The 14,871-nt window shown below is 53.6% G+C and overlaps 5 protein-coding genes across 5 annotated transcripts; 3 read left to right on the plus strand and 2 right to left on the minus strand.

Annotated features, from left to right (window-relative positions):
* The first annotated feature begins 302 nt into the window (after positions 1 to 302).
* LY79DRAFT_628179 (lung seven transmembrane receptor-domain-containing protein) lies at positions 303 to 2,905 on the plus strand. The gene is made up of 8 exons (XM_060562136.1): positions 303 to 810; positions 892 to 925; positions 995 to 1,161; positions 1,230 to 1,552; positions 1,606 to 1,646; positions 1,695 to 1,769; positions 1,826 to 2,068; positions 2,119 to 2,905. The coding sequence occupies exons 1-8, from the start codon at positions 739 to 741 to the stop codon at positions 2,775 to 2,777; spliced, it is 1,614 nt and encodes a 537-aa protein (XP_060416270.1). The 5' UTR covers positions 303 to 738; the 3' UTR covers positions 2,778 to 2,905.
* Positions 2,906 to 5,110, minus strand: LY79DRAFT_547075 (S-adenosyl-L-methionine-dependent methyltransferase). The gene is made up of 4 exons (XM_060557290.1): positions 4,554 to 5,110; positions 4,230 to 4,499; positions 3,963 to 4,167; positions 2,906 to 3,904 (listed from the first exon to the last, which is right to left on the minus strand). The coding sequence occupies exons 1-4, from the start codon at positions 4,767 to 4,769 to the stop codon at positions 3,057 to 3,059; spliced, it is 1,539 nt and encodes a 512-aa protein (XP_060416271.1). The 5' UTR covers positions 4,770 to 5,110; the 3' UTR covers positions 2,906 to 3,056.
* A 42-nt stretch (positions 5,111 to 5,152) lies between these two features.
* Positions 5,153 to 6,893, plus strand: LY79DRAFT_603118 (kinase-like domain-containing protein). The gene is made up of 2 exons (XM_060561860.1): positions 5,153 to 5,965; positions 6,022 to 6,893. The coding sequence occupies exons 1-2, from the start codon at positions 5,385 to 5,387 to the stop codon at positions 6,866 to 6,868; spliced, it is 1,428 nt and encodes a 475-aa protein (XP_060416272.1). The 5' UTR covers positions 5,153 to 5,384; the 3' UTR covers positions 6,869 to 6,893.
* A 248-nt stretch (positions 6,894 to 7,141) lies between these two features.
* Positions 7,142 to 8,057, minus strand: LY79DRAFT_578036 (uncharacterized protein; the record flags this gene model as incomplete). Its single annotated transcript, XM_060559931.1, has 2 exons — positions 7,142 to 7,860; positions 7,937 to 8,057. The coding sequence occupies 2 exons, from the start codon at positions 8,055 to 8,057 to the stop codon at positions 7,142 to 7,144; spliced, it is 840 nt and encodes a 279-aa protein (XP_060416273.1).
* Positions 8,058 to 11,667: 3,610 nt separating this feature from the next.
* LY79DRAFT_511301 (uncharacterized protein) lies at positions 11,668 to 13,325 on the plus strand (the record flags this gene model as incomplete). The annotated part of the gene is made up of 7 exons (XM_060554250.1): positions 11,668 to 11,732; positions 11,838 to 11,847; positions 11,927 to 12,017; positions 12,099 to 12,151; positions 12,214 to 12,741; positions 12,795 to 13,048; positions 13,103 to 13,325. The coding sequence occupies 7 exons, from the start codon at positions 11,668 to 11,670 to the stop codon at positions 13,323 to 13,325; spliced, it is 1,224 nt and encodes a 407-aa protein (XP_060416274.1).
* Between the last annotated feature and the right edge of the window lie 1,546 nt (positions 13,326 to 14,871).

Consider the following 14,871-nt stretch of genomic DNA (forward strand, 5'->3'; position numbering starts at 1 on the left):
GAGATTGAGCCTGTACCGCCGCAGTCTTGCCGTGCAGCAAATGAGGTCAAGTCTTGCTAGAAGAAAGGCATTCAATTCCTCGGCTACCAGTGAAGCAACACCCTGGGAATAGGTTTAGGTGGATTCCGCTAACAGCAGTACTCCCTGCGGAGTGGCTGCCGTGCGACAACAGAAGAAGTTTCGGCAGTGAACTAAGGCAAGTCCTTCCCTGCCCATGTGCCTGTGTAAGATACATCAGCACCGAATCCCTTAGCAAGGGGAACCTTCAGCACCCTGCGTTCGCTAGCGACTCGCAGGCTCATCATGTAGCTATCGACCAATGAAACCTCCCAATGATTCAAGTTCTAGTAGGCGTACGTGCCTGCCTCGGGAGCTTGGCACGGCCCTCCCTCTCGCTGCCAGTTTCGCCAAACATCTGCCAGCCTGGCACTGACAGGCTTCGATTCGCTACGACAAGCTCCCGCCGACACAGTCTCCGTGCAACGTATCCGACTTGGCCGGACTGGATTCTCACGATCCGCCAACACAAATCTACCAACGGCCAAAGTCGTATACACTCATTCTATCCGGCATGCTTCTCGCGACCATCGTCTCTGTAACATTGCTGTAGATACAGCAACTTCTCCGGCTCTGACACTTCGTGCCGCTACTACAAAACACATATCTCGTCAACCCGACCAACCTAAAAGTCTCGCTGTCGACCTTAGCCTCGCCCCGTCCACCAAGTCTATCATCAAGATGAAGGCAGGGATTTGGGCCGCTGTCTTGGGCATGTCCCTTTGGACAGCTGGTGCCCTGGAAGTGAAGATGGTAGGTTTTCGATCCCGCGATCGTTGATAAGGGCGACTGCTTGGAGTTTGAGAGCTAATCTGAGCCTGGCTGGTGTTGTAGGACCAAACCGACGAGAATAGACAGAGATGCTCAGGTGGGTAGCCCTCTGCGAACTGAAGCGCTACGTCCATCGCGAGGTTGTACTGACCATGGTTGAATCCAGGCATGTACAGTCGCAGCGCCTGGGGCGGACCTGTCGACCCTTACATCAACGTCATGTTCCTTCCGAAAGAGGCTCCGGCCGACCAAGATCCTGTCGTGAGCTTGGTCATCTTTGAATGGAAGGACGAGGACTTAATTGGTGTCCGCGAAAGCCCAGATGCCGAAAATGTGAGATGCCCTTCTGCAAGCGATTGTTGCTTTGCCCACACCAGACGACTGACGTTGGTTCTGCGCAGAAAATTGGCATTTGTCAGGAGGCATATGTCCAGAAGAACTACTGCAACGAGACGGATATCGGCAAGTTCATCATTGATCCCGATGCCACCACCAAGTCGAAGAACATGATCGAGACGAAGGCTATCCACCTCAAGGAGCCGCAGACGACCAAGTACATGATTGGAAAGACTGGCTACTACTGTGTTCTGACCGACAAGTTCTCCGCGGGCGATTTCACTGCAATTGTTGAGTTCCGTAATGCCTACGGCGAGCTGCCTGCTACGCAAATCCCGAAGCTGCCTTTCTATGGAGGAATCACCATACTCTATGCGCTGGTTGCAGTGTATGGGCCCCCACGTGTATTGTGCCCCATTTAACTTTGCTGACCCTGTTTAGGTTCTGGGGGTTTCTATACTATCAGCACCGACATGATATTTGTAAGGAACAATGTCGGGATTGAAAAGCAGTTGACTGACTGGTCGCAGTGCCGGTCCAAAACTACATCACGGCCATTCTCATCTTTCTGGTTGTAGAGATGTTGATGACTTGGGGATTCTATGGTAAGGCGATTTAAGCTAGCTTGGTCCTAGAGAACGTGACTAGCTGACATACTCAGACTACCTTAACCGGAACGGCGCAAACATCGGCTCCAAGGTGTTGCTGGTTATAGTAGCGATCCTGAATGCTGCTCGCAATTCCTTCTCTTTCTTCTTACTGCTCATTGTGTGCATGGGATACGGGGTCGTGAAGCATACGCTTGGGCGCACCATGATCTGGGTGCGGTGGCTCGCAATCGCTCACTTCCTTTTTGGACTTGTTTACGCAATAACAAGCTTGCTAATTACTCCCGACGCTGCTGGTAAGTTGCCCTGAACGTGACTTGGACATGGTCCAAACTGACTTGTTCAGGCCCATTCGTGCTACTCATAGTCCTCCCTCTTGCTAGCACCTTGACCGGTTTCTATGTGTGGACTCTCAACTCCTTGAACTTCACTCTAAAGGATCTGCGCGAGCGCAAGCAGCATGCCAAGGAAGCCATGTACAGGAAGCTCTGGTGGTGTATCTTGATCAGCATTTTCGTCATCTTTGGCTTCTTCTTCTTCAACAGCTTCAGCTTCGCATCCGTCAACGACCCCGACTACGTCCCCTTCCACTGGAAGTCCAGATGGTTCGTTCTTGACGGTTGGCTGAACCTTGTCTACTTCGCCGACGTGGCTTTTATCGCCTACGTTTGGAGGCCCACCGCCAACAACAAACGCTTCGCCATGAGTGACGAGATCGCCCAAGATGATGACGGTACGTTCACGATGGCGGACATTGGAGCGCCGGACGATTCGGACGATGACGAGGAGGCTCAATTGGGCAAGAGCAACAACGAAGGGCCGCAGCCTGCAGGCCATGCTGCTTCCTCGGGTATGCCGGCGAGCAGTATGCCGCAGCAACAGCCACAAAGGCACGTCCCGCGCGAGTCTTTGGACGGCGAGACAATCTTCGCCGTTGGAGAGGATGGCGACAGATTCTCTGACGACTCTGACGAGGAAGACGCCAAGTTGGTAAGCAAGAAATAGAGAGGGACGTTTTGGATTTTCGGGCATCAGACAAAAAGCAGCAATCCTGTAATTGCAATGTACAACATCAAGTCACCCTGAGGACGGCGTTGGCGTCATCTGCACGTTCTCGAGCAGAGAAGGCTATTTTGTCCTTCTAGAATGGATGTCAAATAATACGATCGCTAGTAATGCGTTCTTTGTTGCTACAATGTAATGTGAGTGACGTCTTTCGTCAATCACTCCCAGGTGGTATCATTCAGCACCCGGGCCGAGGGCACTTTGTGCAACAAGGCATTGTTACACGTCGCCACCAAAGCCAACAGGACGTCTGCGTCCGGCATTCTCCGGCAGAATCGCCATCACCTTGTAGACCTTGCCCATTCCTCCAGGGCCACAGTCGATAAGGCGTCCACAAGCCCTCGCAATGTCCTCTGCCTTCACGAACTCTTCCTTCCCCCTGACCTGTTTCATGAGCACCTCGGCGCGCTGCCTGATGCCCATCAGTTCCAGGAACGCACCCTGTTCGATGGGGCCATGGACCTCAACGCCCTGGCTCGCGCGTGTGGCAGCCTCGGCAATGGCGGTGAAGTCGACGTCTGCGCTCAGATCCACGAGGCCGGGTTCAGAAAAGGGGCTGACGCGGCGGTGGCGGCGGATGCCCCGCAGCGAGTTTATGGGGACGGTGTCGGAGGTGCCGTAGTCGAGGATGAGGGCGGCGCCTGTGGGTCGAGACTTGGGGTGCTTCTTGGAGCCGCCGATGCGGCTGGCGAAGTCGGAGGCGTAGAGCGAAGCGTCCGGGCAGATTTCGACAACGGCGTCCGGGACCGAGGCCTTGAGGCGGCTGTAGCGGGACGAGCTCTCGGGGAGGTACCGTGAGTGACGGGTAGTGCCCGGTGAGAGCGTCATCTGGAAGTCAGGAATCGGGTCGCCCTGTTCAGACTTGGGGATCTTCATGGTCGCGTGGGTTGCGTCTGGTGGAGTGGGGGAAACGAGCATCTCGCGCCACTCAACCTTGGGAGGAATGGGAGGATCCGGCGTTGGATTCTTGGGTAGCGATGGGTGGGGAACAGTCACGGCCTGAAAAACGTGGATGGGGAGTGCGTCAAAGAATTCGTGTGCTACGATGAAGGGCATCTTATCAGGTCCTGGAAGGTGGTTGTCAGTATATATGCCCTTGATCGGGGGTGCCATGGTCATGCTCACTTTGAGGGATGGACTTAATGGTCTCAGTCCAAACGATTGGCAAGTCCGTGTACTTGCAAACGCTATGATAGCCAACCTTGGACTCTGTCATGGGCGCATCAGGGCCACAAAGGAGATTCTTCTGTGCCTCGCGGAGCTGCGGGCTTGCCTCAACCATATAGATGGCATCAATGCTCTGCGCCAGGCCCTTGAAGTTCTGGATTGTCTGTATGGTATCAGTCCACTTGCCCCCCCAGAACATGGCATCATTACAAGTTATCCACTCACACGAAGCATATCATCCATCAGAGTACCGCGTCCAGGGCCAACCTCAATAAGCTCGACCCCCTGCTTAGGCTTGCCCTGGCTTAGCCACTCTGCTACGAACCATACGCCGATCAGCTCGCCGAAAATCTGGGAGATCTCGGGCGAGGTGACAAAGTCGCCCTTCAAACCAAACTGGTCTCTGTTCTCCTCGGCTAGACCCGTGTAGTATCCATCGATATCGCCCGTTAGACACATGCGCATATAGCTCGCAAGGGGAACGGGGCCCGTCATCTAGTATGCAAATTGTCAGGTGAGGCTCTAAGGATCAAGAGGTATCGCGCATACCGAGATAGCTTCTGCCAGCTGTTTCGCCAGCGGCGTGGACCATTTCCTCTCCTCCTTGCCCTCCTTCTTTCCCTCGTGTCTCGACACAGTGCAGGAAAAGTCCCTTGAAGCCTGCACCGCCAGAGGCCGTTGCACCGCACGAAGCACGGCGGCACGGGTTACGGCAACCCTCTGTAGGCCAGCCGCCAGAGCTCCTCGAGTAAACAGGCGTTGCATCTCGTGCTTCTTCCGCTTTTGTGAGCTTTTTGGTAATCCTCCTTCCTTTCGATTCTTGCCTGCTTCGCGCGCAAACTCCCAGGCTTTTATGCACGTGTCGTCGGGACCATTGCGGATTTCCTCGAAAAAGAGACGGGATCGTGTTCAGTAGCGTGTCGCATGTGTTGACGCCGCGGCATGTGCTTGCCCAGGATTCGATCGTTCGGTTCGGTTGGTTTCTCTTAGCTTGGATGCATTTTCTACGAGATAGTGAAGAAAAGCTTCGGGAAAGCTTGCAGCTTCCCTGAGTGCGATAAGATAAGAATTCTCTAGCCTCATGCGGACTTGCATAAGTGTGAGCTGCGTCCCTATAAAAAGTGCATATAGAACAGGGAAAAGGTCGGAGCAAGCTAGTCGCCGACTCGCCGTGCGTGGAACCTCCAATTACTACAATTGCAGCTCCAGAACGTCCGGAGACCACACAATTCCTTTCCGTAGGATAACTCACGACAATACCATAACACGTTTCCACGACTACGCATACTTGTTCGACTAGCTGCGCAACCACGAATTGGTCTGGCTAGAAGCGTGCATAACACGATAACTAGCGAGGCGACATCATACACCGCTGTCGCAATGGCAAGCAAAGCGAAGTCAAGATGGGCAGACAGCGAGGAGGACGCCGCTCTTGTGGCCAAAATTAAAGCCGACAAGGAGGAGAAGAGGCGTCTGAAGGCCGAAAAGGCACGCAAAGCTGAAGTGGAACGATTGGCGCAGCAAGCTAGAGCGAATACCGACAGCGGCGCCGCGAACGACGAAGACGGCGACGACACACGGCCGGTGAAACGGCGCAAGTTCACACCGGATACAGAAGGTGGGGGGAAACAAGCCTCAGAACACGATGCATTGGATAACAAGGAGGGCGCTGCGAAGCTCATGCGGTTTCCTTCCGGCCGCTGGGGCAAGTGCCGGAGTGTAGAGAACTACGACAAGCTAAACGACATCGAGGAGGGCACGTACGGATGGGTATCTCGGGCGAAAGAAACTGCAAGCGGCAAGGTTGTTGCCCTGAAGCGTTTAAAGATCGAACCGAGCGATCGTAATGGCTTGCCAGTAACGGGTTTGCGGGAGATACAGATACTACGCGACTGTAGCCACCGCAACATTGTTAATCTGGAAGAGGTCGTGATAGGAGACGATACGTCAAAGATTGAACAGTTGGTGACTCCTTGGCCTGTACTGTGCTGGATCGAGGCTAATTTCGGCGCTGCAGTATATTTCTCGTACTAGAGTTCGTCGAACACGACCTCAAGAGCATCTTGGAAGATATGCCCGAGCCCTTCCTCTTGTCCGAAGTCAAGACACTGCTCCAACAGCTGACGGCGGGTGTCGCGTACCTCCATGATAATTGGATCCTCCACCGCGATCTCAAGACGTCAAATCTACTACTTAATAACCGCGGCCAGCTCAAGATCGCTGACTTTGGCATGGCGCGCTATGTTGGCGACCCGCCGCCGAAACTGACGCAGCTTGTTGTGACGTTGTGGTACCGGTCACCGGAGTTGCTCCTGGGCGCCCGGGCCTACGGCCGCGCCGTCGACATGTGGAGCGTCGGCTGCATCTTTGGCGAGCTCCTTACGCGTGAGCCCCTCTTGCAGGGCACCAACGAAGTCGACCAGGTGACGAAGATCTTTGAGCTTTGCGGCGTGCCGACGCAGGAGTCGTGGCCATCGTTCCGCAGCCTTCCGAACGCACGGTCGCTGCGATTCCCGAAGACGTCACAGGCCACGGCCTCTGTAATCCGGGCCAAGTTCACGACATTGACAAATGCTGGATGCGCGTTGCTGAACGATCTATTGTCTCTGAATCCTGATTCGAGGCCGTCGGCCAAGGAGATGCTGGAGCACAAGTACTTTAGGGAGGACCCGAAGCCTAAAAAGGAGGGCATGTTCCCGACCTTCCCCAGCAAAGCGGGCCAGGAGAGGAGAAGACGGCATGAGCCGAACGCTCCTGTTCGCGGACAGAACGCCGTTGAGCTGGGCGACGTGGATTTTAGTGGCATCTTTCAGGGCAGAGATAAGGAAGAGAGAGGCGGTGGCTTCTCTCTGCGGATGGTGTAAGTGAGGCCGCATTAGTACGGCCATGAAACTGGCCAGTATCATCAATTAAGCTCTATATTGCTAACTCTCATAAACGTCCGAGTTCAACTATATATGAGTATGTTTTGCCCAACCATGCTTCGACATTTAACGCCGCCCGTATGTGAATGACCGCCGTTAATGATTACCGCTTGACTCTTGTTCTCGCTCTTGTGATAGACCCTCCCCCTCAGAGAAAATGAACATGTTCAATCAAAAGATTAGATATGGAAAATTTGTCATTAAAACACGTCATCAGAACATGCCGAGTCCTGTCACGAACCATGTGAAGCTGGCTACGGTGATCATGCTCATGCCTACAGCCATACCGACAGCCTTGTTGTTCAGAGAGGGCGCGGACGACTTGCAAACTGCGCAATGCCACTCGCTCAGAGGCGTGTACTGTTGGGGCAAGTACATGCCGAACTTGAAGCTGTTCGAGACGCCCAAGTAGCCGGCGGCTGGAGTCGCGCTGACGCTCGATTCGGCATCGTAAATGACGAGGGTGTACTCATCATTGCGCAACGGGGCCGAAGGGTCAGACGCTTGCACGCTCGAGTCCCAGGTGAAAGAGGCGGGTTGGGCAAAGCTCATGTTCTGAGTGAGCGTCCACGTCTGGGCCATGGCAGAGCAGGAAACAAGGACGTCGATGGCGGTAGGCGTGGCCTGAAGATTCGTATAGTTCCATCCCCAGGTGACGTAGTCTCCGATCTTGTATAGGTTTATAGCCTGTTGCGTAGGTGCCGGTGTAATCATGACAACAGCACCCGCAGGGTCTGTGTCGTCAAAGGTGGTCGGCTTTGGCTTGCTGGTGCCAGTACCCGTCTCTGTGGAGCCCTTTGCGGTGTTGAGGTTTGCGGTGTTGAGGTTGGTGGTTTTGGCGCCGCCTGTCTTCGTCTCCTCTGCAGTTCCCGTAGCCTCTGGTGTTGTCGTAGCCCCTGATTGGGGGGCCGGAGTTTGAGTTGCGGCAGGAGCTGGGGAGCAAGGTTAGCTGTGTAGGACACACGCACAGAGCGGCTAGTGGTATGGAGGCAACGTATCACAACATACCGGAAGATTCGTCGTTCTGGCGCACAACCAGGGCATCGACATCTGGAAGCCATCTGGGCCAGGCGGAAGCCAGAGGGGTTAAGGCTGCGAGGCCAAGAGCGAGAGACTGGACGGCCTTCATGGTTCTGAAGAAAGAAGTGAATTCCTAGAGGTTTGAGGAATACTGAGGAGTGAACCAGGTTCCTGGAGGAATGATGTCGTCGATTGTTTACCGGGAAGGAAACAAACGGTACCAAGCGAGTGCAATCGATCGAGGACAAGATATTCCGTCTCTGAGAGGAGTTCGAATGGTTGTATTGTCGTAGATCGAAGAGGGTTTAAGTCGAGTCGCGGGCACCCCTTTTCACGAAGTGCAAATTCGTGATAGTAGTACCGGGATGTGTTTTTTTTCTTTAACTTGTCGATCTCCAAACCCGGGGGCAATTGTTCTTTTCACTTCGAATATCCTCCTCTTCTGATAATAACAAGAAAACGAGCGGTGTTTGGATCAAAGCGAGTGTCGACGTTCCGGATTCAAACAAAAACGGACGTGAGGGAAGGGCGTCGGACTGCTGCTGGGAAGCAAATCACATGAGTTAGGGGGAGTGGTCAGGATCGGGGAGAGAGAGCGAAGGAAGGGCGAGAAGGCGCTGGAATGGGAGGAGAGAGAAATTTGGGGCTCTACACGCTCAGGAGGGAACGTGGATGGGGCCCCGATTGATTAGGTTCTGTGGGTCCACAGCAACCAAGGCATCCCCTCGACGGAACAAGTCACTTTGTCACTTGCACACGCACCCCTCAGACTTCTAAGGGGGACGGGGCAAGCTGAGAGAGCCAGTAAGTGACGGACGGGATCATGACCAAAAAACAATGAAAAAATAAAGAAAAATAAAACAAAACTGGAAGCATACCGGTACTTTGCGGTAAGGAACAGGGGCTGAGCCTGCTGGAGCCATGCACCAATGCATGGAAGGATGGGTGGCACTGCACACACACACAGCCCAAGTTGGGGGGAAAAGAACATCGGACCAGTCAGCAGCAACTTAATGCTGTAATTATGTCAACATCAGCCGGGAAGTGAAGAAAAACACGGGACGAAGAGTCTGCAACTTCAGGCACGAAAACAACCCATCATCCCACCAATCCCACCCAAACACCAACCTCCCCAAACCCCCCTCTAGTAGTACACTACGGCTTTGAGGCACTGCGACTGCCGTGGCCCTTCTCCGGCCTCCCTACCCGCCACCCACACCCTCCACATCCTTCTTAGTGGCTCAAGACAACGCGCCTCCTCCTTGACAATGGTCTGAAGCCGTTTACCAGTGGACTAATCAGCAGCGTAGTCCTTGAGGAAACTCGGATGGCTACACATTGCAACAGCGCTGGGCCTTGTCAGTGCACTTCAGGTACCTGGTGGAATACAAGGGCTGACTACCTAGGGGGGCGGAGTGATCTGATTTGGTGACCTGGTGCATCGGGTTGAGGAGGTGGGATCCACCCGGTGCATCGTATTCCTCCCCCGTTCCTCCACTAGTGACACTGCTCACTGGTCCAGCTCCCCCGCCCTCGTTCGTGTTGGCCTTTCGCTCCTCTAAAAATAAGTACTGGGACACATGCGCGCCTCCACGGACTCGGAACTGTGGCGAGACTCGCGCTCTGCCATGGCTTTGCGAATGCCGACGATGATTTCCTTTTCCTGAAAAGCCTCACAACCCGACGTTGAACGCCCCATCCCCAGCCGGTAGGCCGATGGTCAATCATCTGCCGCCGTTGCCTTCTGTCAGGCCTCCTTCTGGCCTTCTTTCAATGGACTAAGATATGTTAATACCGAGACCCCTCACGGATACCCCGACTCCACGGCGCGAACGGCCCACCACTGCAGGCTGCCTTACCTAGGTACCTTATGTAAGGCTTCCCATGACGATATCCCCCACAAGATGTCCTCGGCTTCGGACTTCAAGCGGCTAGTGGCCCGTAACACCCCAGCCAAGAGTCATATGCTCTTTGCCCAACTCATCGTATCGGTTTGACTCAGATGCTCCATAACCTGCCTGCGTGTCTGGACATCTGGACCGGCATGCACCCATTGTGCCGGGCACTGCATAGAGTAACATATGGTGCTCTTGGCCCACTTGCATCAACCTTCAGCAGGTTTAAGATGCACATCATGCCCGTACAGAGCCGAGCTTGCCTTGCTCACCTTTGTACACGGTACGGGCTGTTGCAAAGCAACCGCGCAAGCGAGCGTCAGAGCACGTGGAGTTTGGTGCAACTTGTTCACGAGCCATTTGATGAATTGGCCCGTCCTGCTGGGATCGACGTTCGAAGCCGGGATTTCACACATCGTGACCCCTGGCTACCCGTCACCTGAACACCGGGACTTCCCAGCTTTGTACGGCAAACGGTCTCCCGTTTGCGGAACCTCACCAACGGTTGCTACACCAGTAAGCTGAACAACCTAAGATCATCCAGCGTCCCAACGAGGAGTGCATCTCGCATGTGGCCCGTATCTAACTGCTTTTAGCAAGAGCACCATACAGAGAAGTCAAAGCTTTTACCACAGAGTGCACTAACGTTTCCCCTACCTTGACTCCTTTACGTCATTAAATACACTCTCTAGAAACTAGAGGAGAAATGCAATTGAGCTTTAGAAGAGGAAGAAGAAGAAGACAGAAAGATGGATTTGAGGTTAGTATTAGGGCTGGAGTTAGTGAGAAATATGTTTAATACATAGAGTGATGAGGTTGAGTGATGTGTAGGAAAGTATTAGTGTACAGGCTAAATACCGAATCACAACCAGAGTGCCGATCGGATACTATCAATACGCGTCGCTGCCATCCGAGACATACACGCAGCACGTTCCTCTTCGTTGCGCATTTTCGTGACTAATAGTGCTGTGCTTGTCTTCCCAGGGCCGTTGCAGCAAGTTGAAAAAATACGGACGTTGGGGCGGAGAGGTAAGCAACGCTGGGTCTGTATCACCCGAATGGCTGCCCGCCTTCAACCTCAAAATGCAATCCGATTCGCATCAATATTAGAATAGGGGCTGGGTTTTACCCTATTCGGCGAATTTGCCAGCCGCTCATGTCTCAAAAAACGAGCCCCCGATCAGTGTACCGTACCATTCGTTACACTACAGGCCGGAATGGAAGTACGCGTATGCACAGCACAGTCCAAAGCCGTGGATTGGCCCAGCGTTGGTTGGTCATTTTGTGACGAGACTTCAGCGCCAGATGCAGTTGTGGGAGTCCCCGGACAATGTCCCAATAAGCAAAAGCAAGTTGCTGCCCGTAAAGACCACAACTATCATTCAGGGGCATCGTTTGTAGTCTTGCACCATATCATCTGTGGTGCCTCTCTACTGGGTTTGATGAACAAGAGAAGAGTTTGGACGACTTGAGCCTTCCCGTCGGATGATCGTGCCGGCTCAGGGACCACCCGCATTGCTTCCGTCGCTGGGAACTGGCCTGGAGTTGAGCCACAGGTAAGAGAAGTGGGGTATTCCGAATTCGTCGATGAGCAGGGCCGCACTGGTGATAAGCTTATCGATAACCCAGTGAAGCCCCAGCTTGCTAAGATACCTAGGTAGGTACATAGGTACCTAGGTACCTAAGGAACGCCCGTCCAGGTGCTTGCTTCACCTGGGTTGAGTGTTGGACCTGCCGTCGTCGACTTCACAGTGGCGCAACAAACAACCTCTTCACTTCAACCTCTCGGCCAACCTGATTTTGCCGTTTTTTATGCGGAAAGCCATGGCGTCCTTCATAGGTACTACGGTGTCTATTGACCGCACCTATCTTGACACCCTTATCGGAAGGTAAGACCTACCCCACAACCCACTTGAAGTTGGCCCGAGTTGGCGTACGCGCCGCTGTGAGTGAGGCCGATGAGAGAGCTTGAGAGAAGCTGACCACTTCCGCAGGGTCCAGTCTGTGCGTTCCGTGGCGTCTTAGCTTTGATGGAATATTCCTTGTCTTTGTGACATTCGGAAGCTGACATAGCCTGTGTTAGCATGCTGGAGATGATATTCCTTCGGCTCATCCTACTATTACTATTGCCCGCGTCGAGTATGATACCCTTGTCAAAGCCGCTCGGGAATTCTGTATGAAACCCACCCTGCCTTTCACACAGCTGAGAACCGCAAGCGATGTCGAATATCTACTCGGAACTGACTTTTGATAAGCAAACTTACGCCGCAACCTCATGCGTGGTGGTGTCGCCGAAGAGACCCTTGCTGTAAGTCGGGACCCCACATCTTGCCCCGATTAACGATATCTAGCTAAGCAATGGACATCTAGGTCTTGACTAGCGACGAATCCAACTGGGACGAAGACAGTGCTAGGCAACAAACCGACGCTCCCGCTTCTGCAGATCCTCAGGATGCCACTCAACGATCAATCCACAAGCCTCAGGTGACAGCGGTCACTGCTGTGCGGGGTCCCCAAGGCGGACCGTACAACGGCAAGCTTTCCGTTCCTCAATCTGTCAAGCAGGGATGGGCCGATGACGAGCCTACCACTCGTGGCATACCTGAAGCAACAGCTTCCCCCATGGAGGCTGAGCACGGACTCGTTCACCAGGAGGACGCTCGGTTGTCTGTCCAGCCACAATTTGAGAGAATGGCTACAAGAACCATTCTAATATCTAACCTTGCCGAAGGAACAGCTCACGCCGATGTGACAGATGTCGTTCGAGGTGGCCAGTTGCTGGATATATTCCTAAGGACACACGACCGCTCTGCTCAGGTATCTTTCTTGCATGCCTCGGACGCCAGAGCCTTCCTTGAATACACCCGGCGTCATGACCTATATATCAGACATAAGCGGGTGGGGCCCTCCACCCACCATTTATAAAGATACCGATCTAACCAGTATACCAGGTCGACGTCCGATGGAGTGAACGACAGTTCATTCTCCCAGGTCACGTTGCAAGCAAGATCGGAATTGGTGCCACGCGCAACCTTGTAGTCCGACGATGCGACCCGGGCCTCACCGAAGAGGGCATTCGTGACGACCTCGAGCATATCCATAACCTGGTCGTCGTTCAAGTGACCTTCAGCGGCGGTAGCTGCCACATTAGTACCAATTCAGTTCACAATGCTATGTTTGCACGGACCTGCATGATGAGTCGACAGTAGGTTGACGTCCTCGCTTGCACCGAAGTAGCCGCAAGCTGACATCGCCACAGGAAGTACAAGAGATCTAGGGTTGAGTGGGACGTCGACGAGTGTGCCCAGCCTTTGGAGGTTACCCAGACTCATCGGGTTCAGCCCTATGTACTTTCGTCAAAGCAACCCATGAATCCCATGGCGAACCGCTTCGAGGTTCTGAAACTGGACGCCAACGATGACGACGAGGAGAATATTCCCCCGGGTTATCATCCGCAAGTTTCTATGGATATCATGGTGTGACGAACAATAACAGCCTTCATCGAGGACAGTCTGTATGTTCGAAATTGTACCAAAGGACGAAGGCTGTCCAGTCCATCTGTGCTCTTTTTTAGCCCACGGGCTTACACTGGGTTGGGGGGAGGGCGTCTGTCATGCTTGCCGGATAACAGAATGGAGTTGGGAATACCCCTCGGACTGAACATGTGAATTCTTTGCTCCTTGAAAGTTTTTTCCTTCGCCAGTTATGGGGCGTCTGCGAGTTTATTCACTTGATAGATTCCTGGGAAGGATGCTGAAAATATGCTTATGAGTATCCTTTGTTTTCTGTCTATTGGCTTTCATTACATGGCCTATACGCAATCTCTAGGGAAGTTCAGGTAGTTTGGGTTGGGTTGCATTGCCTTCGTCAATCATTACGTCCAGTGACTTCCAGCTCGTATGCCCATCTCATCTAAGGATTGCTCTGCTGGAGGTTACGAGGCCTGATTGTGAGGGTCTATATTTGCCTGCAGCCATTATTCGTTCCCTCTTTTTGACAATTACACGTATTCATCTCGCTCCCCGAACGGGCCCGTGACGTGTAGGCTTTCTGGGCAAGATTCCCAGCGAATTATAGATTATAGTGGAATGTTGACCGAGAATGTGCTCTTGGCCGTTGCTTCCTCGCAACGTACTGCCTTCGGATAACGCTGAAAACCATGTAGGCAATGCTACCATCCAAGACTGAGGTCAACACCCATTACAGGCCAGGCCTGCCCAGCGGAGGCTAGCAACCAGCCATATTGCTATTTTATCCCTCGTAATCATCTCCAGTCATGTAACATCTGTGGTCTGGAAAGCATGCTTGGTACTCGTCACAATTCCGCGTGAGTATAGGCTTCCAAGTTCCGGCGGCTCAGACAATAAGGTTGAGCATATATTCCCGCCATCAAGCCAGTCACAGCAACACCGGGGCGACACCCATGACCAAGACCAAGGTCCTGGAGCACTTTCGTCCCAGACCATCACATCAGGCCAAAGGAACGCTCAGAGGATGTTCCAAGCTTGGTAGATGGGCAAACTAACCCATTGATTATCCTTGCCTGATCCGTCTCCGGGAGGGGCGTGACGTTGGGCGCTGACTCGGTTGCCTGTATATGGAGCGCGTGAACGGGTTCTACCTATGTGTAGGCCTCGGCGTCATACTCGTCCCCGCCGCCCGACGCGATAGCCTTTCCGATCTGCGAGTCCACGCAGCCGGGTAGCATGGCATTACACCCCCGTATGCCTTCCTTGTGGAGCGCCAGGCCACGCTCCGGTTATCCAAGACGCCCGCAACGTTGACGAGCAAGTCGATCTGGCTTCTTGAACCCCCGTCAGCCTGGAGAGCATTTCCTACTACCGTCCCCTTTGGAGCTTTCCCCCAGCCCAAGGACTGTTCAGCAAGGCCAATGAGGCGATCACCGCATACATACCGTCGTCACACGCACCAAGCTTCGTGAAGTCCCCGTGGCAGAAGTAGAGCTGGCCGTGATCCGCCTTTTGGATTAGCCCCTAGCTAAAAGTCCGCGCATCAAGCCCGCAAACT

The sequence above is a fragment of the Colletotrichum navitas genome (assembly GCF_030913465.1).
Source record: "Colletotrichum navitas strain CBS 125086 chromosome Unknown LY79scaffold_16, whole genome shotgun sequence".
NCBI lineage: Eukaryota > Fungi > Ascomycota > Sordariomycetes > Glomerellales > Glomerellaceae > Colletotrichum > Colletotrichum navitas.

Coding starts and splice junctions, on each gene's coding strand:
- LY79DRAFT_547075 (XM_060557290.1), bottom strand. CDS start 4,769: ATGCAACGCCTGTTTACTCGAGGAGCTCTGGCGGCTGGCCTACAGAGG. Junction 4,500..4,553: donor AGCTGGCAGAAGCTATCTCG/GTATGCGCGATA, acceptor TTTGCATACTAG/ATGACGGGCCCCGTTCCCCT. Junction 3,905..3,962: donor CATTAAGTCCATCCCTCAAA/GTGAGCATGACC, acceptor ACCACCTTCCAG/GACCTGATAAGATGCCCTTC.
- LY79DRAFT_628179 (XM_060562136.1), top strand. CDS start 739: ATGAAGGCAGGGATTTGGGCCGCTGTCTTGGGCATGTCCCTTTGGACA. Junction 1,770..1,825: donor GATGACTTGGGGATTCTATG/GTAAGGCGATTT, acceptor TGACATACTCAG/ACTACCTTAACCGGAACGGC. Junction 2,069..2,118: donor AATTACTCCCGACGCTGCTG/GTAAGTTGCCCT, acceptor TGACTTGTTCAG/GCCCATTCGTGCTACTCATA.
- LY79DRAFT_603118 (XM_060561860.1), top strand. CDS start 5,385: ATGGCAAGCAAAGCGAAGTCAAGATGGGCAGACAGCGAGGAGGACGCC. Junction 5,966..6,021: donor GATACGTCAAAGATTGAACA/GTTGGTGACTCC, acceptor TCGGCGCTGCAG/TATATTTCTCGTACTAGAGT.